We start from the raw sequence: 27,834 nt of genomic DNA, 5'->3' as shown, positions 1-27,834 counted from the left end.
CACAAAAAATATTTTATTTTATGAGCTGGAATGTGCAGAAAATAGGTTTAAATGTTAAACTAATTTCTTCAAGTCAGAGAATGTTGCATATAATTAATTTTTTTAAAAGATTAAAACTTTTAACTTTTAAAACAAGTTTTAAAAAGAGACTTTTCCATTTGATTACATTTTGTATGATGGATTATGCAGAAAAAGTAGAATTGGGCTTAAAGATCTATCGCTTTATCACCTATTCAGGTTGTAAATCGTGTTTTTGAAAAGTAACTAAGTAACTAAGTAATTAATTACTTTTGAAAATAAGTAATCAGTAAAGTAACAGGATTACTTTTTGGGGGATGTAATCAGTAATTAGTTACTGATTAGTTTTTTCAAGTAACTTGACCAACACTGCCAAAGAAGGCATCCCCTAGAAGCAGTAATAACTGTGGGGCACAAAGGTCAAAGACCTCTGCAGTAATCAGTGTTGGTCAAGTTACTTGAAAAAAGTAATCAGTATCTAATTACAAACAATTAAAAACGAGACATGAACATGATTCTGAGCAGGAGTACGAGTGTAAAACTGCAAACAGAATCAAGCAGTACCTGGAATCTGACCTGACATGGGGAGAGGGAAACAGACAAACCCACAATGAACAGAGGGAGACAGAGGACTTAAATACACAGCAGGGTAATGAGGGAAGTGGAAACACCTGGGGAGACACAGCTGACCCAAATGATCATGACACCACAAGGAAAAGTAAAACTAAGCACAATGAACATAGAAACAAGACTTTTAAAACATGGAGAGACATGAACTTGGACTCGCAAGCTTAACACAAGAGACAGGGAGAGCGAACAAGAGAAGGAGAAGATGTTTGTAGCTTATTTTAGGACATAGAAGTATAGTAGAGACACTGACACTGCCCTGGATGTAATATAGGCCTAAATGTGTCATAAACGTAGGCGTAGACTTGTAGGAGACCCTCCCCCACCTTGAGCTGTGAAAATAAGACAAAAAGAAGCTAAAGCTGAGTACAGTGTTGCCAACTTAGCGACTTTGTCGCTATATTTAGCGAGTTTTCAGACCCCTTAGCAACTTTTTTTCTAAAGAAAGTTGCTAAAAAAAGACGTGAAGGCGCGTATCGCTTTTACTCTCAACAAGCAGCAGGTGCTGTAACGCAGTCAGTTCTTCTTTTACTCTTATGCTGTTTTGTGGATCACAAGGTTTAAAACTACTTATAAACACACACACAAAGTAACTCCACCAGAGCGCCTATTTCGGGTCACTTTTGCCGGTCCAAGCCCGGGTAAAGGAGCAGGGTTGGAATTGTGACATTAAAAAAAACAATAATTACTAAAATAAATTTAATTTGTAGTTCTAAATAAACTCTAAATGCATTTAGGACGTTTTTACTCACTTTATGTCTCTTCCACGATGTTATTTCTCTCTCCAACAACATAGGTTACAATTACATTAGCATGACCAGTTATGCAAATTAGGCAATGACGTCATTTAGCGACTTCTAGCGACTTTTAGGACAACCAATAGCGATTTTCCTTACTGAGGAGTTGGCAACACTGGCTGAGTGGAAATTCCGAAGGAGATACCTGGGTGTGGGTGTCAGTACAGTGTTTGAAACTGGATAACTTTGGTCTGGAAGGGAAATGCACTTTTATGATCCACAAGAAGTTCCGTACGCAGAGGTACATACACATATATACACATGCACTTACACACAGGTACGTGCACACGTACTCGCACACACACAACATACAAACACAGTGTTTAGTTTTATGGCACATCGTATAGGGCTTAGAATGGGGGTCACGTCTATAAAACTGTGTGCAACAGCAAAGGAGTTGAGATCTGCTGATGAATTCCAGGGTCCTGTACATCTCCCTTCTAGAAGCTGTATCAATGAGTGTGGATAAATAAAAGTGTTGTGAATTGACTACTTAGTGCTGGTGTTGTCTCTGGAGGCCTGAGGAATCTAAGAACTGGGGTGAAACTGTTTAGAGGTAACAGTTTTGATGCCGAAACCCGGGACATTTTTGCTCTGAGATCGCGCAAACGAAGCGAACAGAGAGCCGGCTCACTCATCTGAAAAGGTAAGCACCACCTGTTTATTCGAAGTGTGCCTATTGGATGAATGCTAAATTATCTGTTTGCTAAGTTGAGCGTATCCCAGTGTAAATTCACTCAGTAGAATAAATAGGTGGTTAAAAGTTTGTCTTAGTCCGTTACAGCAGGAGACGTTTGTCAAGAATTTCAGGTTGATGTTTAGCCTACTGTAAGAAAACTGGGGTTAGAGGCCTTGTCACCGGCTAAAGGCCGCATGTGTGTTCTGGGCTTGGCTGCTCCACAGGCTCTTGGATGCGAGGGCGAGACCTGTGGGACGGGAGGACTAGGTTGGTAACCTTCAGACTGGAACCCTTAAAATAACTAAGTCGGGGTTAGAGTCCCCGTTACGGACTCAAGTCTGCATAAACGCAGGACTGGTTGCTTGGGCCAGTTAAATTCTGTGCTGGGTTGAACCGGAGTGTCTGCTGCAACTAGAGGGCCGTGAAGAGTGTGTGCAATTGCTGTTAGATTCGGCACCCTGCCGGTGGCGGACTCCCTCAGGTGTCGGTGCGTTGGTGGTTCTTTGTATCTGGGGGTGGGCGTCCGGGTACACACCGGCTCACTCCTTGGCGGCTGCTTATTGGGGCTCGCTCGCGCCACTTCGGAGGTGGGGTGCCCCCGGCCTCTCGGCCTGGGGCTCGGTCACTCAGGCACAGCTGGCTGCCGGCGGAGCTCACGGGCACGTCACTGCAACTCCCCCTGGCTTCTGCTCCGCGGCTGCTGAATGAGCTCTCATCTGGGACTCTCCTCAGCTCTTACTGGGACAGTGGCGCGGCTGCCCCTCTGTGGGTCTTCCTTGGTCTCTTGTGTTCTGGGGGCCTCTGGATGTCTGGAGTTTTGATCTCCTCCATACCTGCTTGATACCATAGAGGACAGGGCTGTGGCTCCCCACACTCTCTAGCAGATCATTACATGGAGAAACCTTTGGAATGCAAGCATGCTGATCCACACAGGTATGCACACAGGTGTACACATGGGTATTCACAGATGCGGACTACAGCTTTCTTGGCTGCTGCCTCAAAGCACACTGTGCGCTGTCTATCTTGCGTGCTGCACAATATCGTTTATTATTTAGTAACTATTGATATCTATGACTAGCTAGTTTATTGTGATGGTGCTTTTTTTTAAATTTTATTATTATGTTGCTCTTTGTTGTTTGCTGTCTCCCCTGTTTTTTTTGTTTTTCTTTCTCTCCATACAGGTGACCCAGGAGTTTTTTTTTTTTTTTTGTTTGTTTTTTTTCTCTCTTCCCCCCCTTCTCACCGTCTCTTCTCCCCTTTGGTTTTCTTTCTTCCTCTCCCCCTCTTTCTTTCATTCTTTCCCCCTGTCCTATTACAAAAAAAAAAAAAAAAAAAAGGATGACAAAGGATGAACTGAAGCTCCGCCATCACGTGATGTCACATGCTGCTGTTTCTGATGTCACTTCCAAAATAAATAAATAAATAAAAAAATAAAAATAAATAAAAATAAAAAGATTCGGCACCCCGACAGAGGTTCAGGAGTAAATTGAAGTAATAAAGGAATTGGAGTCTAAAGTGTGTTTGTGGTGTCGGAAAATCCCCGTTAGAGTCGGGGTCTCGAGAGAAGTTTGGGAGTAAGTGCAGATACTAAGAGATTTGAGTTTAAGATTGTGTTTTTGTGGTGTGTGTGGAAATTGTGACGGGAGGCCAACTAATTGTTGTAAATTGTGAGTTTATTGGGGGGTATAATTTGATTGTGTTTTGGGAAAAAGAGAAACCGCGGTTAGACGCCGTGCTGCAGTTTAAGTAATTTGTGCCGTGATCTGAAGATTGTGGGTCCATTGTTCTGGTGTGGTTGAGGTCTAAAAGAGCGGACCGCACCCACTCTGTGTGCTGATTTAGGGCATTGTCCTGAATCGGCAGAGGAGGAAGTGCCTCAAAGCGAGCTGTGAAGGAGACTGCCTAAGGGGGCGGACTCATAGGCGAGATGAAGGAGGAGCAACAAGGACGGCGACATCTGGTGGTAAGTAGAGGGAATTCCAGGTCAGTTAAAAAATAATTGCTGAACAAGGGGAGATTATTAGAGGAGTGAGAAGTTCAACAGAGGAAGAAATTCAATGGAAGACAATTGAGAAGCAAAAAGAGAAACTAGGTGATGCATTGAGGACACCCAACAGGTAAGGATGGTAAAATACGGGAAATGTGGAAGGAAATAATCGGTGTGTGTGACCAAGTTGGAGTGAAGAGTGACACGCGATGCTCCCTGCATCTGCATTAGAAATGCCCCTAGTGGTTGCAGCAGGGGGTGAAAGAAGATACCATATGGGGTAGGGGATTTCCGAGCCATAGCTGGCCGGTGCATTACAGTTACTGCACTGGAAGAAATACTGGCAGCTTTCACTACCAGACCAGACTCCACACCCTTTTTTTCAAATGCAGGAGCAGATTGGGAATTCCATGCGTCAAAAATATCCGACCCCAGGTATCGTTTAGAAAGACTATGCTAGAGGGGGTACCAGAAAAGGCAAGAGAAAAAATCTTAGATTACCCTGACTTAGAAGGGGCAGATGCAAATCGCTGGGAGAGACACCTGGTGCATTATTTGGGGAAGCATTAATAAGAGAAAGATAAGAAGAAAGTGGACCTAAAGGAGCTTCAGGAACAATTTCTTAAGCTCAACTGGGGAGAAGCGAGACAGAAGGTAAGTGAGAGAAAGAAAGAGAACAAATCAACTGGCTCGCCTAAGGTAATGGTAGTTCAAGGCTGCCCACCGGTGCCCTGGGCTATGGAAGGGGTGCGCCTGGAGCGGGTCATGGGCCTAGAGGTGTCTGTTTGATGTGTTATCAGCCTGGGCACTGGTCGAGAGACTGTCCACAGCAGCCACAAATACAGCAGCATATGGGCCCGCCTCAGGGAGGAAGGGGTGGTCCATTCCATCAGGCTCCAAACCCACACATGATCCCTGGACGAAGACCCCAAATGCCGATCTGGGAGGTTGACTGGTACAGCTCGGACTGGCAGCAGTGACACACTCCACAGGGAGGCCGGGGAGAAGGGGGAAAGGCAGGTAATTCCTTTAAAGACTGAAATTGGAAAGCAAGCAGTGGCTCATCCATATGTCATTTCAGCGCAAGTGCCTGTGAACCTGATGGGGCGAGACCTGCTCATCAAACTGAGAGCTGTGATCATGTGTGGGCCTGATGGTTTAACAGTGACTTTGAGAGATGGCACACCGCTTCCTTGTGTGGCCACAGGCACGAGAGGACAGTGGCTGCTGTCTGAGGACATTGACCGCACAGCAGAAATCTACTGAGCCCATCTGACAACCTCTGATGGCATCTTGGCACACTTCCAGCTCTGGCGGCCCTGGATTATGGCCCTGGACAATATATGCTCCACCCATCGACCCATACCACGTGACGCTCTTTTATGACCGCGAAATTACTGAGTGGTATGAATACCTGTTCCATGAATTCCTGGAGGGGAAGGTATGGAAGGTCTCTACCAGGGATATTTATGTTGGACCGCAGGGGGTAGCAGCCCTGGTCCACTTGGCGGAAGAACAAGAAAGCTGGTTCCAAATGGGTCACGAGTCTGTGCCTCATGTGTCTCTAGTGGTTCATTCTGGACACCAAGCAAAGGACTTCAGTCCCATGATACGCGTAGCGTCACGAGCAACTGATTGGCAACCTACACAGATTCCTGATGTCTCCTTCTCCCCAAGTACTAAAACCTATAGAATTTCAACATCTCACACAGATGATACTATGTTGGAACATCATCCCATTCCAGGACACATGGCAGGGAACTGACAGATCATCCAGAGGTCGTTAAAGGCCTCTCACAGTTTCCTGACACATTGTGGTCACAGGGGCCTAGTGATGTTGGCTTAACCACCTGCTCCCCTGTGACCTTTGAACTCAAATCTGACATTCCAATATGGCATCCGCAGTACCGACATTCACCACAGGTGGAGGAAGGCATTGCAGAGACTATTGCAGTCGGGTCCAACATCTTTAATGGCAGTGCAAAATAGAAATGCTTTGGACATGTTGCTGGGAGAAAAAGGGAGTGCTGTACTTTTATTCCTAATAACACAGCACCCGATGGCTCTGTGATCAGAGTTCTGGAAGGCCTGAAGACGCTGTCCACCACAATGCATGACCATTCAGGAGTTGACAACCCACTGGAAGCATGGATGACCTCTGTCTTTGGGCAAGGGAAAGGTTTTATTATGTCAATTATGATTTCTTTGTCTGTTTTCCCTGCTATATTAGCAACGTATGGGTGCTGTTGTGTGCCTTGTATCAGAGCTTTGTTCGTAAGACTCATCGACCGTGCTGATGAGTCTTACTCAGACACGGAGACCAGCCCCTAACACAAGGATTCCATATAGTGGAGTGGAGGAAGTCGTAAAATTCTGCAGGAATGGCGTAAGAAGAGATCAAAGGAAATTTCGGACAATATAAGACCTTAATGAGGGGAACCCTTGATCAGATAGCGACGTGGCATGACTCTTAACTGAAGCTCTGACAGAGAGCAGTGACGCATGCCAGGATTTTAAGACTTGAGGTAATGGCTTGATGGCTCGTGAAAGCTTATGTGAGTTTGTCTTTGAGTAGAAATTGAGAGGGGGTGCCTAGCTGGTTAATTTACTTTGGGTAAGGTAGTGATAACTAATGTGCCGATTTCTGAAATGAACAGAGGGTGGGGAGTTTCTGAAGGGCTGGTTAAACTGAGAGACTGATCAGAGGAGAACTGCACTTTGCAGAATGAGGGATGGAAAACATTCAATTCAATTTTATTTATATAGCGCCAAATCACAACAAAAGTTGCCTCAAGGCGCTTTATACATTAAAACTGGCATCCCATGACTAGCAGAGATAAACAGCAATGGAGGACCAGCAGAGCATGGAACTAGCAAATGATTTCCAGTTATTAAATGGTGTTAGGAGGCAGTTGCACAGAACTGAGCTTGCTAGCTGGCGCTGATGGGTGGGTGGAGCTACAAGGTATGCAGTAACTTTTGCTGTTGGAGCTGCAATTTTTGCTTTTGCAAGTAAGAAGACTTTGGATTGACATTTAGATTTGTGTGGTTAAGAACCCTTGAAAGTTAGAATGCTGGTGAATGGAAGCAGTTGTAGCTGGTCCAGTCTGAATCCTTAATGGAAGGATATTCAGGAGACTTTACAGAAGCATGGGTACGTTGTGGCTTCTGGGTCCGGCGCTGGTGTCCGTTGGCTTTTCCGCTAACTCTCCCGGTCTGTGGCCTTGTTTCAAAGCAACTGCTATGAGCTTTGCTGGTGGGTGATCTTGCTGAATTGCATGGATGTGGTTACTTCATAACTGGATTTAGCAGAGAGACGACTGGTTGGATAAACATAGCAGACCAGATTGTCGGCCAGTGAGAAAGCTGCTAGTAAGTTCATATGGTATTCAGTTTCTTGTGTAGCTCGTTGTCTGATGTGCTGACAGAAAAGAAGTGGTGGTGTGCGATACTGCATATTTTGGTGTCAAACCGATACCGATACTTTTAAATAAAAAAGGTTGACACTCAATGAATTGCTAATAAATGGCCTGGTAAATGGCCTGTATTTATATAGCGCTTTACTAGTCCCTAAGGACCCCAAAGCGCTTTACATATCCAGTCATCCACCCATTCACACACACATTCACACACTGGTGATGGCAAGCTACATTGTAGCCACAGCCACCCTGGGGCGCACTGACATATTTAATTTTATTATTAAATAGTGTTATTAAAGAGTTAAAACCCAGGACATAATTAGGACAAAGTTGTTGTTGGTGGTGATGTGTACAGCTGGCAGCGGGAGGGCTGCAGCCGTTGAATGTAATGTTACAGCAACCGTGTGATTTTTGTAAGAGTAAATGATGCTGCGAAGCATGAAAATGCCATTGGGTCTGCCGTGATGGTTTCGTTTAGTATTTCTTTCTAAAAATAAAAGTGCACCAAAACCAGTAAAACAATTAAAATGAGTACTGTTGAGAAACTATAATACAAAAATTACAATTAAAATTCTCAACAACAAAAACAACAGGTGAAAATATAATTATCATGTAAACAACTGAACAACCCCCATCTCTGGCGCTGTCCCAGGAGCGGCGAGTCCGGCGACTTGGCTGTTTCGTCTTTGCCGAAAGCACAGCATTGGAAACAAGAGCAGAACTTAAAGTAAAGAATCGATCTCACTAGGCCAGTATCGATCTGATACCAATACTGACTTAGTATCGATACAATCGATATTTGGATTGATTGTCCCACCACTAATGAGAAGGTGATTGCAAGAAAATGGAAGGATGGGTAAAATTATGTTACTCTTGTAAAATAAGCTGTGTTAAAGACTTTCTCCAAAGGTGTTCACACGAGAACGGACGAGAGCGAACTGTGTTTGCACGAAAACGAGAAGGAACAGCTCTAGAATTGGGGGATCATAGATAAGAACCAGAAGGAGCGTGTTTGGAGGTGTGGTCTCACTCCTGAAATTCAGATACTTTATCTCTAAATAAGGTTTCAAAGGAGACTTCATAATCATATTAACATAAAAAATTTCAAAAGCATCTTAAGCTAATTAAGCTATTTTAGGTGTTGAATGTGAAAGTCAGCATTCATTGCTGCACCACAAAATTTTCAAAGCTTACCATTTTCCTGTAACCCAGGACTGATGGAGTAGTCTTCATGTTCTTGAATCTCCACTTGGCTTTTCTCTTCACCATCCACTCGGTCTCCTTTGCTATATCTCACATGTGTTGCAACTTGAGTACCTGTGGACATTTTGGGAGAACTAAAAGCCTCAACCATCTGCTTCCGCCTCTGTCACGCAGCTGTTTCAAGAGATGAGCATGAAGGAAGTAGCAGCTAACCACAAACACAAACACACCCGCAAAACATATGCACTACTATTATGTATTTATAGACGCTCACTTACTCTCTGTCAGTTAAATATTGTAAGGATTATAGAATGTAATAAATTATTTATTTCTTATTTGAAAAGGCCTTGCCATTTTTCCTGACTTTAAGGCTTTGTGTACCACAGTCTCACAGATGTGATGCTATGGTCTGTGATGTGCTGCAGCATGAGCATGTTTGCAGACTTCAGACTGGTCACTGAAGATGTCAGACTTGCTGTTGTTTTATAGATAAAAAGACACGGCTGCTGTTTTTATATTTGAGTCAAATGATGATTAGTGTCATGAATATCAATAATAAATAAAGCAAAATTGCTAAATGGTGTTTAAAAATGCTGTAGTTTCTTCTCTTTTGCTGTTGTGTGATCTGAAACTTGCAGATACGTGACACAACAGACTAATGTGGCCTTATGAGCTACAAATAAACTTAATAAAGTTTAATGCTTTTAATGTTACTGTCTCACATCTGATCAGAGACTTTGTGGCTTGAATGCGTCAAAGAGCTGATCACAGAAACCACTTCCTTCTTCATGAGGCACACAGCAACTAATTTCCTACTCAGCATTTGAAACTGAGTCGTTACAGACAGCAGGAATTGTGCAGTCAGCGGGTGTAGTTAGAAGTCTTTTGTTAAGTTCTGTTAAAGAAAAACATTTATTCACATTACTGCTTCCACTTTTGGTGGTAACCTGGTGTGAGCTAACTCCCCAGAGAGATGTCATAACGTTAATAAGATTGATTCCTGTTGGCAGAGTCTAATTCAAATTTTAGGTGTGCTGTGAATCAGATGACACAGGCTATTATGACATCAATAATGCACATCAGGTTGACTGCAATTCTTTGTATGGGAACGGCATACCATGCCCCCGCCACACACTGGTGTACACTGGTAGTGTCAGACTCCACAACCACCACTAGAGGGTGCCCTGGAGGAGTTAAGTTGGTAGGGTGAGCCACTTGGTTGCACTGCATACCTTAATGCTGGAGCTGGCTGATGCTGAAGTTGGGATCTGGAGCCGATGATTGACATGAAGTAATGAAGGGCCTTCTGGAGAGTGCATCTGGATTTTGGTGGCTTTTCCAGGTAGGTATATTACTTGGAAATCACAGTTCTACAGTGTGAGATTATTATATTATCTTATGCCACGTTATGCCCCTAATTAAAGATTGTGAAATTATTATGTAGCTTTAGTTTGCATTATTCTCCTGACTTGAAGGAAAACGACTACATTTGTTAAACTGATTTGTATTACATTAGACTGCTGATTTATGGTGAATGAATGATATTGTTTATGATGCATGATACTGCTGAGTTATAAGAAATACTATTTTCAGAGAATCATGGCCTTATTTGTCTGATTAGAAGAGAACAGAGCATACCGTAGAGGTTTTCTGCCCCATCTCATCAGGAGGAGATAAAACAGGAAGCCAAGGCCGTCACGTAGGCGCCGTAAGAGAGAAAGAATGTGAATGCTTAGTTTGGAGGGGGGCTGAAGCTATAGGAATGTGAGAAACGCTCAGGCACTTCGAGATCTGGTAGACACCCTCCTGTCCACATCTCCCCTCCGGATGGTTAATGCTCAAAAGTGTTGCATGGAATAATGAGAATTGTATGGAATAAAGAGATTGTTGATTGAGCATTTATACACCGAGTGTTGTTCTTCCTTCAGCCCAAAGACCAAAGAACTGAGATTTAACAACAGTCCAAAAAAATCACATCCCACTCATAAAGTCCCTTCTGGATACAAAATACAGCTCCTTTGTGGGTTCTGGCAGTCTACTGCAAAATATCAATGTTAAGTATATTATACTTAACATGTGGTCTACTTGCTTGGCAGTAGACAACATCTCTTACCAAGCATCCATTCCTTGTATGCATGGTGGGGTAAGCCTCTTTAATGGTTTGCCTATAATCCACGCACAATTTAGGACTCTCTTCTTTTTTCATCATCACAATTGCCTGCATGGCTTGGTACAGAAGCAAGGGGAAGGAATATTAAGCTCAGGAGTAGGGATGGGTATCGAAACCTGGTTCTTGTTGAGAACCGGTTCCCACTGTTTCAATTCCTTGGAATTGTTTGGCATTTTTGCAAACGATTCCCTTATCGAGTCCAGTCGCCCCGAATGACGTCACCACGTTGCGGAGCGTCATTTACCTGGCAGGAAACATGGCGGCTCAAACGCTCAAAACTTTGGTTATACTTTACGAGAACAGATGACAACAGGGCAACTTGCAATACTTGCAAAGTAGAGATTTCATTTAAGGGAGGAAACACTACGAATATGCAAAAGCATTTGCTCACAAAACAGACGATGACCTTAAATGAATGTTGTGTTTTTAATTCCGCTCCGGACTCGTGAATCTCAACCAGCAGCAGCGCTAACGTTTGCACGTCCTCTCCTGTTAATGCGGCAGGTAAATAATCAACAACAGTGCATATTATGTTAGCGCGGTCTGCCTTATTACAAACCTGCCATTACTGTGCGTTTAGTGACCATGATGAGAGAGACAGAGTCTGGCTCAGATGCTGGCAGTTCTCGCTGCAGTCTACCGGCAGCGTCTCCTTTCAGACCAGGATAGACGAATGTCACCGAGCAGTGACTCAGTTTGTGGTCAAAGGCTTGCACCCATTTGCCACAGCAGATGCCCCCGATTTTCGGTAAGTGAATGTGTTTAATTGTAGGCAGGGACATTACTGGATATTCTTGTGTAATTGCTACAGAATAATTTATGTTATACTTTGTTATTGCTACAGAAGAATATTTATTTTATTATTTTACATTTATAATTTTTTTTCTGGGGACCCTGTGACACCCCATTGAAGAGACGTAGGCTGTGGATCTCTTAAGATCTCACTGCTGGGTTTGTAAGGCCATGTTACCCCTAAATTTCTACCTTGTTCAAAGAGAAGATAAAAAACAAAGTTTTAAGCTAATCAACCTTAGTGTTCTCCTTTTAAAAAAAAAAAAAAAGGATTGATAAAGAATCGAATCGTTAAACAGAATCGAAAATGGAATTGGAATCGTAAAAATCTTATCAATACCCATCCCTGCTCAGGAGCTACTGGAATGCTGGTGGATGAGGCTTTATTCCTGTCAAGACTTTGGCTGGGGCACTATCTGAAGTGCCCCAGCCAAAACACCTCACCTTAAGGAGACTAGTGAAGCCCCTGGGCTGAAAACTCAGATAGGGATGCTTGAGAGTTTCTGAGGCTGCACAATTCTGTGGGCCACCAGAACTTTGTCCTTCTTCACAAAGATCTTAGTGGAGCTCAGCAGCGCAGAACCAGAGTTTTGTGTAACTTTTCACCCAAGCGGTCAGCTCTTTGTGCACCTCTGTGACGCGGACTTCACCAATCATTTTGCTAGCAATTGCCATCATCTTCCAGTAACCACTCAAAACCAGTGAGGGAATATTCATTGTCAGATGTTCATACAGCAGTACTGACGTTCTCACTGACTTGATCCTACATTGTCGCAATGATTGCCATATGTCCAAAATTGCAGAAAAGTGAGCATCATGTAAATGGCCTGTATTTGTATAGCGCTTTACTTAGTCCCTAAGGACCCCAAAGTGCTTTACACTACAATCAGTCAACCATCCATTCACACACATACTGGTGATGGCAGCTACATTGTAGCCACAGCTGCCCCGGAGCGCACTGACAGAGGCGAGGCTGCCGGACACTGGCGCCACCGGGCTCTCTGACCACCACCAGTAGGCAAACATGGGGTTAGTATCTTGCCCACGGATATTTGATATGCAGCCAGGAGGCAGCCTGGGATCAAACCACCGACCTTCCGGTGAGTAGGTGACCCGCTCTACTATCTGAGCTACCCCATGTGGTTAACATGTCCACAAATCCTCACTACTACATTATACAGGGACAACAACTGTGCTGTAGACTTTACCCTAACCCAAGGTTGTATAGTTTTGTTCTCCCATATCCACATCCACATCGAATAAAGATATGATACAGAGTGCAGACCTGCTTCTCACTCTCTGTGGTGCTGAAAATTTGAAAGATTTTAAACAATAACTATAGCTCCAGCTTCTTAAATGTCAAACTGCTCCTTTTCCTTTCACATGTATCTTTTAACATTTCACACAAACATTAAATCAAACTGTCACCACAGGGGGGCAGCATGGAGCCAGAGAGTGTTAGTGTAGCTGTTCACCCCTATAGTAAGAAACAAGAAGACTGATGAAGGAAAAGCTTCTTCCACTGGTGTAACACACAGGTTTGTATGAAGTGATTGTTGCTGTTTGTTGTAAAAGAACAACACACTTGTGGTCTGACCTAACTCTGTAGTGCAACAACAACTATACAAATGTGAGCTCAGTGCAGACTAGATGCTGGCTCACTGCAGCCTCTTGTGGTACAAAGTGGTATTACATGAGCGTACAGGCTGGTTAGAAAATGCAAAATTTAATTAATAGATAAACAGTATATGTCCTGTACATTATGTCTGAGTTGTTGTTATTTTTAGCAGTTTTGTTAGTGCACATTATACATGTAATATTGTGTTTGGTGTAAAAAACAAGACTCGGAGACAGCAGAAAGGCCATTTAAACCAGTTAAAGTCCAGGAGACGGCGGGAAATTGACAGATTAGTGAAAGAGAGAAGACAACTGAGGAAACAGTGGAGAAGGGCCAATGAGACAGAAAGGGAGGGACTTACTGCCCTGCAGGAGGAAATAAAGCAACAACTTAGTAAGCTGCGAAGAGCAGAACACCTCAGACGACAACATAAGAAGAAAGAACGGACAAGGACCCTTTTCTGAAGCAGCCCATACTACTTTGGAATTTTTTTTCAAAGAGAAGAGCTGGTGCCTCTTGCCCATAAAAGACCTGGAAGATCATCTGAGGAAAACTTACTCGGAGGAGTAACTTGGAAGAAGAACGCTGCAGCCACAGACGAGCCCCTCTTCATCACTGTGGTCAGCCACACCTCACCTGTCTCCCTCTTGGCACTGTGGACTGAAGAAGATGAGCCTGCCTCTGTATCCTCCTCTACCTATTCAAGGCTTCTAATATTAGATCAGAATATATATCATTCTTAAACATTTTCTTCTTGCTTTAGAAATGAGACATTTGTGGATTGCTAGTACAAAATAATCTAGAAAACAAAAGGAAAAACATTAAAATTCAGAGTACAAAAATAGATCCATATTTAGAAATGATCCATCAGAATGAAGTCAGGAAATAAAGCACACAGCAGATCAAAAACATGAATAACAGGAGTCCTTTAATACATTTAGCTCTGACAATGTCAGGTTAAAGTTGGACAACTAAAATACATTGAGAGAAAGAACCTGGTTACATTCAGCTACATAAACTCTGTTTCCTGGAGTCAACAATTCAACATCCCATTTAGCCCCAACTTCTCTATCCTTACTTTACAAATGCAGCATAAAAGAGAATTGATAAGTTATTCGCACATTTGAAAATTGTTAAATCTGCTTTTCTTCTTCATTTCAATCTCCTGTCAAAATTCCCCATTTGTAGCTAAAAGTAAGAAGCAGCAACTTTCAGCTGTTTGAGAGAAACTGAAGAAGACATTTACTGAAGTTTTAGGACCAACAGACTGATGAATAAACCAAGTAAAGCAAAGTAAAGACAAGCTGCACTTTGACTTTTATTAGAACAATTTGCTGGAACTACAGAGTAATGAAGTACTTCAAGGTTTTGTGTGGATGACTTCCAACCTTACTGTACAGCACAGAGCACAGAGGGACAATATATGTAATCAATATATGATGCAGAATGAACAAGTAAAGACTGTAAGCTGAGTCTGAGGCTCATGCAGGACATTTCATAGTGAGGTGTCTTTGGTTGGATTATTCAAACATTTACATCAAAGCACCAAACTCATTTCTCACAGATGAAGGTCTTCGAGCTGTAACCAACATAATGTTCAACTGCCTGTTTCAAGTTCCCTTTATCATCACAGCAGACTCCATAGGAATCATAACTCGTACTCTGCTGTGCTGGTGCCCACAACCTGTCAGAGAAATAAAATATGATATTAAGCTGGACTAAACTTTTTTCAATCCTGATTCCTTCAAACTGACTTGTTGTAACTGAACGTCATCACAGACTGCAGATGAAGAGAGTTCAAGCACAGCTGTTCATTCAAAGGAGGATTTCTGCTTTTCTTTACATTCAGTTTGTGGGGCTGTTGGAAAATAGCTCAGCTCATGTATTGCTGATCTATCTTCCAAAACATCAGTGTTTCACTTCTAAATAATAACTCTGGAATAGAAACAAACTAATGTCTCACCTTTCTGTCAGCGCTGATCCGTCCACCCATTCCCATTTATATCCTCCTGATGTCTGTTTGCCTGTCAGACCAGTCCAGGACTCTCCTCTCAGGTTCAGTTCATTGATAAATATCTATTTGGGAAGAGACACAAATATTTGCTCCAGTCATAATTCAGCACTTCTGTTGTAGTGACATCATCTTGTGAATATGTCAGAAGGAAGAATAAATGTGATGAAACTTTTCAGTTCTTCCATTGTGCAGAAATCAAAAATACCCAAAGAATTTCCCCACTCACACGCTTTTGCTCGCCCAATCTGGAACTTTTGATCATTAAATGTCGCCCTTTCTATCTCCCTCCGGAATTCCCTGTGGTCATTGCCTGCACATTTCATATTCTTCATCACACAGACACGGACTCTCACACAACAACAAGCACTTCACCAGGATGTTGTGTACATCAACTCACATCAACTGCCCTACCAGGGACAGTAGGACATTAGATCACTGCTACACTCCGTTCAAGGACTGCTACAAAGCTCAGCCTCTGCTGGCATTTGGAAAATCAGACCATGCCCCCATCTTCCTTATGCCTTTTTACAAACAAAGGCTAAAGCAGCAAGCACCAATCAGGGGGGAGTTCGCACACTGGACAAACCACTCAGTGGCCATGCTGCAGGACGCTCCGGATGACGCAGACTGGGACATGTTTCATCAACATGTTTACAGAAGCGGTTTTGGGATCTATCATTCGAACATTTCCCAACCAGAAGCCGTGGGTGGATAAAAACATCTGCGATCACGCACCGCTGCCTACAAAGACAGGCTCGTCTCCGGTAATATGCAATACAAGCTGTGTCTTAAAACGTGAGCAGCGCGATCAGAAAGGCAGAGCAGAGCTACAGGAAACTAGAGTCACAGCTACACCAGAGACTGCAGACAATAATGGACTATAAACAACCAGCTTCTTCAATGATGACTTGTTGATGTCTCTTAATATGTTTCTTATTAATTATATTGCTTTTTAAAGATATTCTATATGTAATTTAAACTGTTTTCTCTTTGTTTTCTATTTGTAGCACTTTGGCCAACATTGTTGGATGTAAAGCGCTGCTATAAATAAAGATGCTATGCTATGATGAATGCCGATGTTTCACTGGCTGTTGAGCTGAACACATTTTATGCACGCTTCGACACTGCAGCAATTAAAACAACAAATTGCGTGCGCACAGAGTGCGCCAGTGAAGATAAGGCTTTCATCATCACAGAGCATGCCGTGAGGAAAGCTATCAGGAGAGTGAACACCAGGAAGGCTGCAGGTTCAGATGCAGTCCCTGGTCGGGTCCTGAGAGCCTGAGTTGACCTGCTAGCACTGGTGTTCATGTTCATTTTCAACCTCTCCCTGGCCCAAGCAATGGTTCCCACGAGCTTCAAAGAGTCCATCATTGTCACTGTCCCAAAGAAACAACAGTCCACTTGCCACAATGGTTACCGCCCAGTAGCACTGACTTCACTTCACTTGTGATGAAGTGTTTTGAAAGACTGATGAGAGATCACATCACTTCTTCACTTCCTGCCACCATCGACCCACTTCAGTTTGCATACCGGACTAATTGTTCCACAGACGATGCCATATCTCACCTGCTCCACACATCCCTGAGTCACCTGGACACTGGAAGAGGGAATTATGTTAGGATGCTGTTCATGGACTACAGTTCAGCATTCAACACAATAATTCCCTCTAAGCTTTTCATCAAGTTGAAAAGTTGATCACTTGGGACCCGTCATCGTCCTGTCACATTAACACTCTGGTGTTAATGCCAGCATCTCTTTTTCCCCAGAAGACTTAGAGACTTCCATCTGCCATTGAAGGTGCTCAAGAACTTTTACTCCTGCACCATCGAGAGCGTCCTGACGGCAAACATCTGCACCTGGTTTGGGAACAGCACCAAGCAGGACAGACGAGATCTGCAAAGGGTGGTGCGCTCGGCCGAACGCATCATTCAATCAGAGCTCCCTGACCTGCTGTCCATCTACACCAAGCGGTGCAAGACCAAAGCCAGGAAGATTATGATGGACCTCTCCCATCCCAACAATGGACTCTTTGAGTTGAGGTCTAAGAAGCACTTCTGCTCCCGTAAGGCCAAAACAGAGAGAATGAAGAAGAGCTTCTTCTCCCAGGCTATTCGGGCCCTGAACCAGGTGTAGGACTGGACTCTCTCACACACAATACATCACCACAGCACTCTGTTTATTTGCACACTTCTTATAATTTATTTTTTATTTTTATTCATAATTTCTTTCGTAAATCATTATTTGCACATTCTTTTACTGTGAATTCCTAACTTAAAATCTTTAAATTTTGTAGTAATCTGTAAATCTGACTGTCAATTCTTGTTGTCATTTAATGGTCGGGCATTGCACAGCAATAAGCATTTCACCACATGCCGTACTGTGTATGGTTGTGTGTGTGACAAATTAAATTTGAATTTGAAGCTCAGTTACTGTTGCAGTGGGATCACTGTTAATATTATATTTTATTTGGTTTTATTAAATAAGAAACTTAGCCAGGATTATGAGGATTGCTTTTATTTTGGAACATTTCTGTGTAATTTAAATTTTTGCTTCAAAATTGTGTAAAAACTTTGCATTTGAATGTGAATGTCTCTAACATAAAAGGAGAACCAAAGAAATCCATCAGAGTGGAGACAGGAAGCAGGTCACAGACTGACAGCAGGTCAAAGACACAAGTAACAGATGACTGTCAGCTCCATCAAAGATCACACAGACATGAACAAACACACCCACCTGTTCCTCTTTGCTGTTTATCATCACCAGATCAGCTCCTTTATCCTGACAGGCTCTCCTGCTCTCTTGCCAGTGCTTTGCCTCAGTGGATTTAAAGTAACAGCTGCTTCCAAATCTCGTCCATCGATCGGGACACTTCTCTTAAAGTCAAACACGTTTTAAAGGCGGTATTTATTTACTGCTCATAGTTTTTGTTGTGTAATAAAGATTTTTAGTTTTTAACAGCTTGTTACCTTTGATCTTCTCCTTTAGCAACTTGATTTCTTGCTGTAGTTGAATTATTTTTGCTGCATGTTGAGAACAAACATAATTATAATAAAATAAAAATAAAACAGGAATAAAAAAGGAAAAATGACTGCAAAGTTAGTTCATGAATATTTATTTATATTTGTTTTGAAATATTTCTTACTTGAACAATTAGCCTGGAGATGCTCTTTTTCCAAAGTGACTAAAATATCTGGTTAGAAACAAAACAGGAAAATGATTTAAAGTTTAAAGCATTTTATCAATGAAGTTTTTATTATTCCCATCACATGAATGGAACTAACACATGCTGAGCTGCATGCTGCTCAATGCACCAAGTGAACTAACTAGTCGCACAATGACAGACGGCCACTGTCTAACATAGTGTGGCTGCACCTGCATCAGTCTGCAGCAGATGCTGCTGCCTGTCTGCTTTGTTGAGATAATCACAGAATCACCGTGTTGAGTGAAGAGTTTGAAGGAACAACAAGAACATTCACTCCACAACACACACAAGATATGAGCCAGGAATCATGCACACAGACAGACTATTAAAACCATTAAGAGGCTTAAAAAGAAATAAAGGAATGTTAAAATGGATTTAAAACTGAACGGTGAACCAGTGAAGGTACACTAAAACCATGGTTATGTGCTCTTGTTCTTGTTAAAATCATGCAGCATTGTCTCTAGGTGGCATCTAGACAGGATGGCTTAATCTTTACAGCCGTCTGAACTGAAAGATGGAGGACTTAACCACAGCATTGACATGCCAGTCAGGTTTTAGGCTGCTTTCCATTTTCACAACTAAATTGGTGATTCTGGATTTTTCACGTGGGGCCAAAGAGGAAAGGTCAAAGGCAGGGATACACAGCTGGAGGCACTGGATTTAAAAAGCATGACCTCTGCCTTTTTTTCATTAAAATTAAGAAAATTCAGTGCAATCCACCCCCTGATGTCATTGAGATAATCAAGGAGAGGCTGAAGAGAACCACTGTGTTTGAAAGGGAAATAGACTTGACAGGCATTAGCATATAAATGAAACACAATGCTTTCTAAAACTAGCACCAAGTGGCAGCAAATACAGAGAGAACAGTAGAGGACAATGAATGGAACCCTGAGGAACCCCCAGGGAAGGGCAGCGGAACCAGAGGTAAGATCGTCCATCATGACACAGAAACTCCTGTCATAGAGGTCAGACCTAAACCATTGCAGAACTGAACCCACTGCTCCAGTCTGGAGATGAGAATGTTATGGTCATCAGCTGTAAATTTAAAAGACAAGGAAAACTCTGTTCCCAGAAAACATTGCTAAAAATATGTTATTAAAAACCCTTAAAAGAGCAGATTCACTGCTGTGGTTTGTTTTAAATCCAAAGTGGAACTCTTCCAAAATTTTACATTCATCCAGGAAGGCCTTCAGCTGGGTGTAAACGATCTTTCCCAAGATTTTGGGGAAAAAAAGCCAAAGTTAGACAAAGCAGAAGGGTCAATGTCAGGTTTCTTCAACACGGGTTGCACCACAGCATGTTTAAAATGGCTGGAGGTCAAATTACCATTAATGACATTAAGGATAAAAAGACCAACAGTAGTAACAACCTTAAGAAGATGTGGAGGAACGACATCACAGTTGGTTTCATACTGGTAACCAGTTTCCCAAGAGAGGAAAGGGAAATAAGCTCTAAGTGATCAAAGACAGCCAGGCAGGGGAGCAAGATGGACCGATGATGGGAGGCAAGAGAAATACAAGCTCCGTGTTAACAAAATTATCAGAGTTCTCTGTAAGCTTTCAGAGGGACGTGGGCATTAAAAGCAGTGTTAATGTATTATAAAGGACAAGGGGGTTGTGAGCGTTAGCAGCAATGATGTCGGAAAAATGTTTTGCTCTTGCAGTTTCCACAGCTCTTTGAAAACAACACCAGCTCTCAGTCTCAGAAGAGACTTGCAGTTTGTCCATCTTCAACTTTCATTTCTCCTGCACTCCCATCTGATGGCACGGGTATGATCACTTAACCAAGGGTCTGATCTGGGCTTTGATCGCCTGGTTTTAATTGGAGCCACAGAATTTACAACAGTATTATGGCGTACGGCACAAGGAATTAAATTACAGGGAAAGCTCCTCAGTGCTGGAAGACACAGAGGGCTGCAAGTCTAAATTATTAAAAACAGTGGAGACATGAGCAGCCGTTGAAGAGTAAAAACATGTCAGCACCGAGCAAGAGCAAAGAGTTTGAATAAATTAGAAATGGGTAAACCTTAAGATAAAGCAAGATCCAGTGTGTGGGTACATTCATGGGTCGGGCCGTTCACCAACTGAGTGAGGCCAAAGGAGTCCAATAAGTCTAAGAAGTCTTTTACCAGAGGCTTTCCAGAGTAGCACATGTGAATTTTAACTCCGCCTAACAATTAAAACTTGCTCATATTTTGACATAATTTCATCCAAGAAGTCTGAAAATTCCCACAAAAAATCTTTGTTGTATACTTTGGTGACCAATAGATCGCTGTGCACAGCAGCGGACGGAAGAGTCTCAACTCGTAAAAGGCTCGGTTCAAAGCTGCAGAAAACAGTCGGCAAAACTCCTCCATGACCCAAGGACCTCAGAGTATTAAAGTATGAGTGACAGTGGGGTAATAATTCTGAAAAAACACTGGACTCACCCAGAGAGGTCTGTGTTTAAGTAACGCTGAGAAGGTCCAAACTCTGGGACATGAAACATTCCTTAAGGATAAAAGTTTTATTCACGATGGACCTTAAATTCACCAGACCTATTCTAATGGGCACCACGTCTGTAGAAGCAGCAGTGGGAGAAGTAGGTGAAATCTGTGCAAGATGCCACAGATACCCAAGGTTGACACCAGGTGAAGGGGACCGGGTCCAACAGGGTCCAGGGAACACCAAGATGTAAAAAGTCTAGGACCCTCACCAGCCGCTCGCCACGACATCAGTGGCGCCTTCTCCAGCGAGATGGTTGTGGTTCTTGGCAAAGGTAAGCTGGTACTCCAGCCAAGAGCAGGGGTAAGAAATCAAGTCTTTCTTGATGGCAGTGCAGAAATTTTGCAGTAGACGGATGAAGGGAGGAGAGAGCTTGGCAATCATAGATTACTAATAAGCTGACATGATGAAAGATGCACAAGACTAACAACAGAGAGAGCAGTAGATAACTCGTCACACACACTGGGCCATCTCTTAACCGCTCAATCAATCAGTGCATTCAATGCTAAGTAAGAGACTCATGAAATACTAGAAGCTCAGTCAGCAAAACAAACTTGTTGGTCAGGCTGTACCACACAGCAGCTCATATTACTGATCAGAGAATTCTATTTAAAATGAATTTAAATAGAATCCACTAAAAGCCATTTATCAGTCAAACCAAGATGGCGGCGCGCACAGACGCAGCGGCCCGGAGCTCCTACACTTTTGCACTTTTGGTGGTACTGTGTATTATTTCACACAGTCTGGGGTTACTTCAATACAACAGAGATGATCTACTACAACTAAGCCGTGGAGATCTTCAACTAACATCCGAGTATCTCATCCCCCCCGGAGATCGTTAAGCAGCCCCCGGGGCTACCCGCAACAGCAAGCCGCAGGAGGAGACGTTGCGAGCGGAGGCAGAAGAGAGGCAAGCGGGGAGGCCTGTGGGCACGGCTAAAGACTAGTCCGTTTAAACCACCTCTCCCGATCATATTCCTCTCCAACGCCCGTTCAATCCGTTACAAACTGGATGAAATACGACTGCAGATCGCCACTCGACGGACTTTTAATAACTGTTCGTGCATGATTTTCACTGAAACCTGGCTGGACAGCGCCATTCCCGATGCGGCTATCGATCTAGCAGGCCGCACCGCCTATCGAGCCGACAGGTCTGCGGACTCGGGTAAGAAGACTGGCGGGGGGCTGTGCATCTATATTAACAACCTTTGGTGCACGAATGTCACGGTAACGGAAAAACTGTGCAGTACAGAGGTAGAACTGTTGGTGTTAAAGTGCCGTCCATTCTATCTCCCTCGGGAATTTTCTGTCGTTTACATCTGCGCTGTTTACATTCCACCAGATGCTAATGCTAAGCTAGCGTTAGCACAATTGAGCAGCAGCATCAATAACAGCCTGGTAGCACACCCGGACAGTGTCTTTATTGCGGCTGGGGATTTTAACCACGCGGACCTGAAATCTGTACTTCACAATTTCCACCGTAATGTGAAGTGTGCTACCAGAGGAGATAGAACGTTGGACCAGGTGTACACCAACATGGCGAATGCGTACAGAGCCCAGGCTTATCCCCACCTGGGTCTGTCAGACCATCTCTCCCTTCTGCTACACCCAATATACACACAAAAGATCAAGAGCACTGGGATTACAACCAAAACCGTGAGAACATGGCCGCAGGACGCTATTCCGATGCTTCAGGACTGTTTCCACTGCACAGACTGGGATGTATTCAAGGTGCAGGACACTGACAATCGTGTCGCATTGGACAGTTACACCTCCACTGTCTTGGACTACATCTGTTTCTGTGTGGACAATGTAACAACTTGGAAACGATTCCGTGTGTTCCCTAATAATCCACCCTGGATGACACACGGAGTTCAACAACTTATTCGAACAAGGAACAACGCTTTCAAATCCGGGGACCAGGAGGCATACAGTGCTGCCAGGGCCAACCTGAGAAGAGGCATCAAGACTGCCAAGCAGCAGCACAGGAGGCGTATCGAGGCCAGGTTTGAGAACAACACAAACCCAAGGCAGGTCTGGGAGGGCATCAGGGCTATCACGGACTACAAAAGAAGAACACCATCACCCTCAGCCGACAGTTCTACTCTGGCTGAGGATCTAAATCTCTTTTATGCCCGTTTTGACAGGGAGAACACCGACCCTGTCCTGTCCCCTCTCCCCTCAACCGACCCTGCTCCGGTCCTGAGCACTCATGAGCTGAGGCGTGTGTTCCGGAGCATTAACACCAGGAAGGCGGCCGGGCCGGATGGAGTGCTGGGCCGGGTGCTAAAAGACTGTGCTGCGGACCTGGCGGACGTCTTCACCTCTATATATAACACCTCGTTGTCCTGTTCACTGGTACCATCCTGTTTCAAAGCAGCAACCATCGTTCCCATCCCAAAACAGTCAAATGTCACATGTCTGAACGATTTCAGACCTGTGGCACTCACCCCCATTCCCGCCAAATGCCTGGAGAGACTGGTCATTAAACACATCAGAGCTGCTTTTCCACCATCCCTGGACTCGCACCAGTTTGCATACAGGGAGAACCGGTCAACCGAGGATGCGATCGCCACAGTGCTGCACACATTACTGAAGCACTTGGAACACAGGAACACCTATGCACGGCTCCTCTTTGTAGACTACAGCTCGGCTTTTAATACCATCCGGCCATACAAACTCCGTCCCAAACTCCACCAACTGGGACTTAACTCCTCTCTGTGCAACTGGATTGTGGACTTCCTCACTAACCGTAGACAGAGTGTCAGAGTGGGTAAGAACACCTCTTCCACCCTTGTGGTCAACACCTGTGCCCCTCAGGGGTGTGTTCTGAGCCCTCTGCTATACACTCTCTTCACCCATGACTGTATTTCCTCCTGCGCGTCCAATCTCATTGTTAAGTTTGCAGATGACACTACAGTGCTCGGACTTATATCCAACAATGATGAGACAAACTATAGGACAGAGGTGCAACAACTAGAGTCATGGTGCCACGACAATAACTTGGTCTTAAACACCAAAAAGACCAAGGAGATCATTGTAGATTTCCGGAAGAGGGGTCATAACAACCATCTGCCTCTCTTCATTGGCAGTGAGGCGGTGGAGAGGGTGAGCAGTTTTAAATTCTTGGGGGTAACTGTGACCGAGGACCTGTCCTGGGGCAACCATATCACCTCAGTTGTACGGAAGGCCCAACAGCGCCTCTACTACCTGAGGAGACTGCGGAGCGCACACATTCCCAGATCTCTGATGTTGAACTTCTACAACTGTGCCATCAGCAGCGTTCTGACGTATGGATTTCTAGTGTGGTTCCCCAGCTGCACCAAGGCCGATCAGCAAGCACTCCAGCGGGTGGTGAAAGAAGCTGGCAGAATTATTGGAACAAGTCTGCCAGAGATCAGTAATATCTTCCCCACTCGCTGTCTGAGGAGGGTGCACAGTATCCTGCGGGACCAACATCACCCTGCGCGCCACCTTTTCCATCTGCTGCCCTCAGGGAGAAGGTACAGGTCTATACAGGCCAGAACATCCAGACTGGCCAACAGCCTGTATCCACAGGCTGTGAGGCTCCTGAACTCTCTGCCCCCCTCTCACGGACAATAACCATATCCAACTTCTTAATAGCAATGAACTGGTCTGCATTGGTGCATCATATCTTTATTCTCTTCCCCCTCCTGCCCCCCCCCCCCCTCTTTCTTAAATAGATAACTATCATATCTGATATCATATCTCACAGTACAATAATATTGAATGGGTTGCATTGTTGTATTTTGTCATGTTTCTCAGGTCTTTGTCTGAATTTCTACGAACATTATTGCTAAGGATTGTCTTATTGCATTGGAGTCACACTGGGTTAAATATGTACACTTGGGTTTTAAGGGGTATTTATTATTTTCTTCTTTTTTTTGGGTTGTATGGAAGCCCCAAACGCAATTTCATTGTTCTTGACAATGACAATAAATAAATAAATACTAAATACTAAATACTAAGAGGGAAACTAATCTCAGAGACCAAAACTCATTTTGTCCTGAATGGAAACATGCTTTTAATGCTGGAAAGGTGCTCATCATAACATGGTAGTCTGTGGGGACTGACTCGCTTTCAGAATCAGCCTTTAGTGGTCATTAAAGGAACTGCAGTTTTTGGATCTGTGCTGGCTTTCTGTTTCTTATCTGTTTCAGACAGGAAATGGCTTTGAGGAAGTGACAGCATGCAAAGAAACACAGGCCTATAAATGAATGTGATTAATATGAGTGATAACCTCCAGTGTGCTGAACGCTAGACGGAGAATTCCCTTTTCTTTATATTTGTAAAGCCCATTAGACTATCAAACAATTTGCGAGGCAAGAATAAATTATTTTTCATTGTTCAACCAAAGAGGAGCTCTTAAAGAGAGAGAGGAAAAACACATTCACACCTCAGTCTCACGGTGCATACAAACCAGGAAATGCTTTTTAAAGGGCAACACTGTTTTGCCTTATAGAGAAACTGTGTCATAGCTTTCATCACATATGCCTTAAATAAAGTTACATTTGGGATCAGCATTGATTACTTTACTAATGAAGGCTGAAAACTTTCCTTTTCATTCTTCTTCTTGCAGACCTTTCTATTTAAAAACAATAAAAAGAAAAGAAAACAATAATAAATAAACAATAAAACACTACTGGTCATATTTGACACTACTGGTCAAATATGACCAGTAGTGTCAAATATCACCCATTTCCCGTGTAGAGGGGGAACAGGTGACTGTTTCTAACTAAAATATGAATAAGAATAGGAGCCAAACAAAAGCAAGTCTACATCAACATCTAATCTGTAAAATATTACATCCACCAGGCTATATTTTAATAAAATTACTCACATCGTGTGGTGATTCCAGACAGAATCAAAAGATACAGCAGCCCAAGATTCACTTCAAAAGCTCTGAACCATCTTCTTTTCACAGCTAAAAGCTTCATCTGGATGTTTAATTCTACAGAGACAAAATTGAGATTTAATTATTGTATTATTTTAATTAATACGTCGTAATCAGACTGCACTCATCTTGAGAATGAGCTGAACAAGTTCATCATGTTAGTCTCATATTTACAGGAGATTGTTTAACATATAGAAAACAGAGAAACAGTGTTTGAGAAGGAGAAATATTTCTAGGTGATTCTTAGAGCATGTGGGCCAGAAAAAGGCCAGTATATCTGTCAGTATGGTCGAAAATAAGCTTAAAAATACAATTAGCTCTGTAGACATGAAGACCACTCTCGAGTTGTTTCCTGTGGTTTCACTTGCACCACACAGTGTCTAAGAAGACTTCCTTGTTTTTAATATTTCTACCTTTGCCTCAGATCTGTCAGATAAGAGTCTTGTGGAACTTCCCTCCTTTTCTGTAATTTTTTGACGACTGAACAGTTTTTAAACATATTAAACCAACTTAAATTCCCTCATATTCAGTTTTATTTATATAGCGCAGAATCGCAACAACAGTTGGCTCAAGGCACTTTGTTTTGTGAGGTCAAGACCTTGCAATAGTACAATAGTTTATTTATTTCCTGCTTACCAGCTGCCTGCAGCCCAACATCAGGATGTTGTTCTCCATCATCTAGCATCTCAACCTCACTGTGCTCTTGCTCTCGTCCATCACTGTCGATCCTTCTGCTGTATTTCACTCTAAAATCGGCTGCAGTCTGACTGTCTGCAGACATCTTGGTGGGTGAAAGTATTTGAGCAGCTTTCACTGTCTGTTTCTGTCAGTCAGGCAGGTTTTAATCATCAGCATCAAACAGGAAGTAGCAGCAGACCAAACCACAAACAAAGAGAGGCTAACTTCATTGGTACTTTACAATGTGGTTCGCAGACCTTTGAGTGAGAGCACATGTCAAATAAAAAACAAACAAACATTGTCTGTCATTTTTACTGGCTGTTGCAACACGGAACTTTGAAACTAACAGAAATACATACATGTACAAACAAGAATACCTTTGTCTTGAATTAGTACATACTGTGAATAGACAGAAGCACACCAATTTCAGAGTTTTTCCAACACGGGAACACCTCACATGTCTAACAGAGCTTCAGTGAGACAAAGGAGATTCTTTCAGCTAGTGGCCAACTGAAGAATGCCCTCAACTCATTTTAAATCTGTGTTTCATGCCATTGGTGTTTACTTCCTCATGCAGTTTGAAAAATTTCACTTTCTTCACAAAAACCAGAGGTCATATGGCACTTTTCCTACTCGAGCTTTTACATCAAATCAAACAGTGTGACAGTGCGTGATCATATAGATAAAGGTAGGCCTGTTTGGTTTCACTTGATGCGCCTTATAGTCTGAAAAATACAGTAATAGCAATTTTATTAAGTTGAGGACTTAAGTTGGGGATCTCTGTAATACTTGATCATCAATTTATAGACAGACTTCCTTGTTTTTATGAACTTCTACCTGCACTAAACGTAGAAGACCTCCTGCATCATAAACCATGACAACCATGCTTCCCGCCACTCTTTTTTTTTTGTTAGGTTTTAACATATTAAAATGATCACTAATACTTTGAATAAGCCTGTTTTTGTTATTGTTTAATGTTTGATGCTTCCTGCTGTCAGTTTCTTGTAACCACACACAAGGATGCTTTTTGTCATTGAGGACCACTCTGCTGTATTTCTCTGTAAAACCTAAAAACTTTTTTCAGTCATCTCGAGGGGCAAGAAAAAAGGGTTTCGCTCAGTGTTTTTCTGGGTCAAGTGGTGTTTAATAAATGTTGCCTCAGAAACAATGTTTAACCAAACAGGAAGCAGCAGCAGAGCAAACCACAAAGACAAAGAGGGGCTAGCTTC

The 27,834-nt window shown here is 43.0% G+C and overlaps 1 protein-coding gene and 1 pseudogene across 1 annotated transcript; one reads left to right on the top strand and one right to left on the bottom strand.

Annotated features, from left to right (window-relative positions):
• The first annotated feature begins 4,048 nt into the window (after positions 1 to 4,048).
• On the top strand, positions 4,049 to 5,088 carry LOC147303165 (uncharacterized; annotated as a pseudogene).
• A 9,773-nt stretch (positions 5,089 to 14,861) lies between these two features.
• Positions 14,862 to 26,708, bottom strand: LOC147303164 (uncharacterized). The gene is made up of 7 exons (XM_086281209.1): positions 26,564 to 26,708; positions 25,874 to 25,984; positions 18,431 to 18,517; positions 18,294 to 18,398; positions 18,061 to 18,200; positions 15,274 to 15,386; positions 14,862 to 14,994 (listed from the first exon to the last, which is right to left on the bottom strand). The coding sequence occupies exons 1-7, from the start codon at positions 26,706 to 26,708 to the stop codon at positions 14,862 to 14,864; spliced, it is 834 nt and encodes a 277-aa protein (XP_086137335.1).
• Positions 26,709 to 27,834: the final 1,126 nt, after the last annotated feature.

This window comes from Aulonocara sp. 'chitande type north' Nkhata Bay, linkage group LG22, assembly GCF_057382095.1.
Source record: "Aulonocara sp. 'chitande type north' Nkhata Bay isolate Kocher_YH1m ecotype deep benthic linkage group LG22, A_spYH_male_GT1.1, whole genome shotgun sequence".
NCBI classification, from domain to species: Eukaryota; Metazoa; Chordata; class Actinopteri; order Cichliformes; family Cichlidae; genus Aulonocara; species Aulonocara sp. 'chitande type north' Nkhata Bay.
The sequence above is the reverse complement of the archived record's forward strand: the minus strand, read 5'-3'. Positions and strand labels throughout refer to the sequence as shown.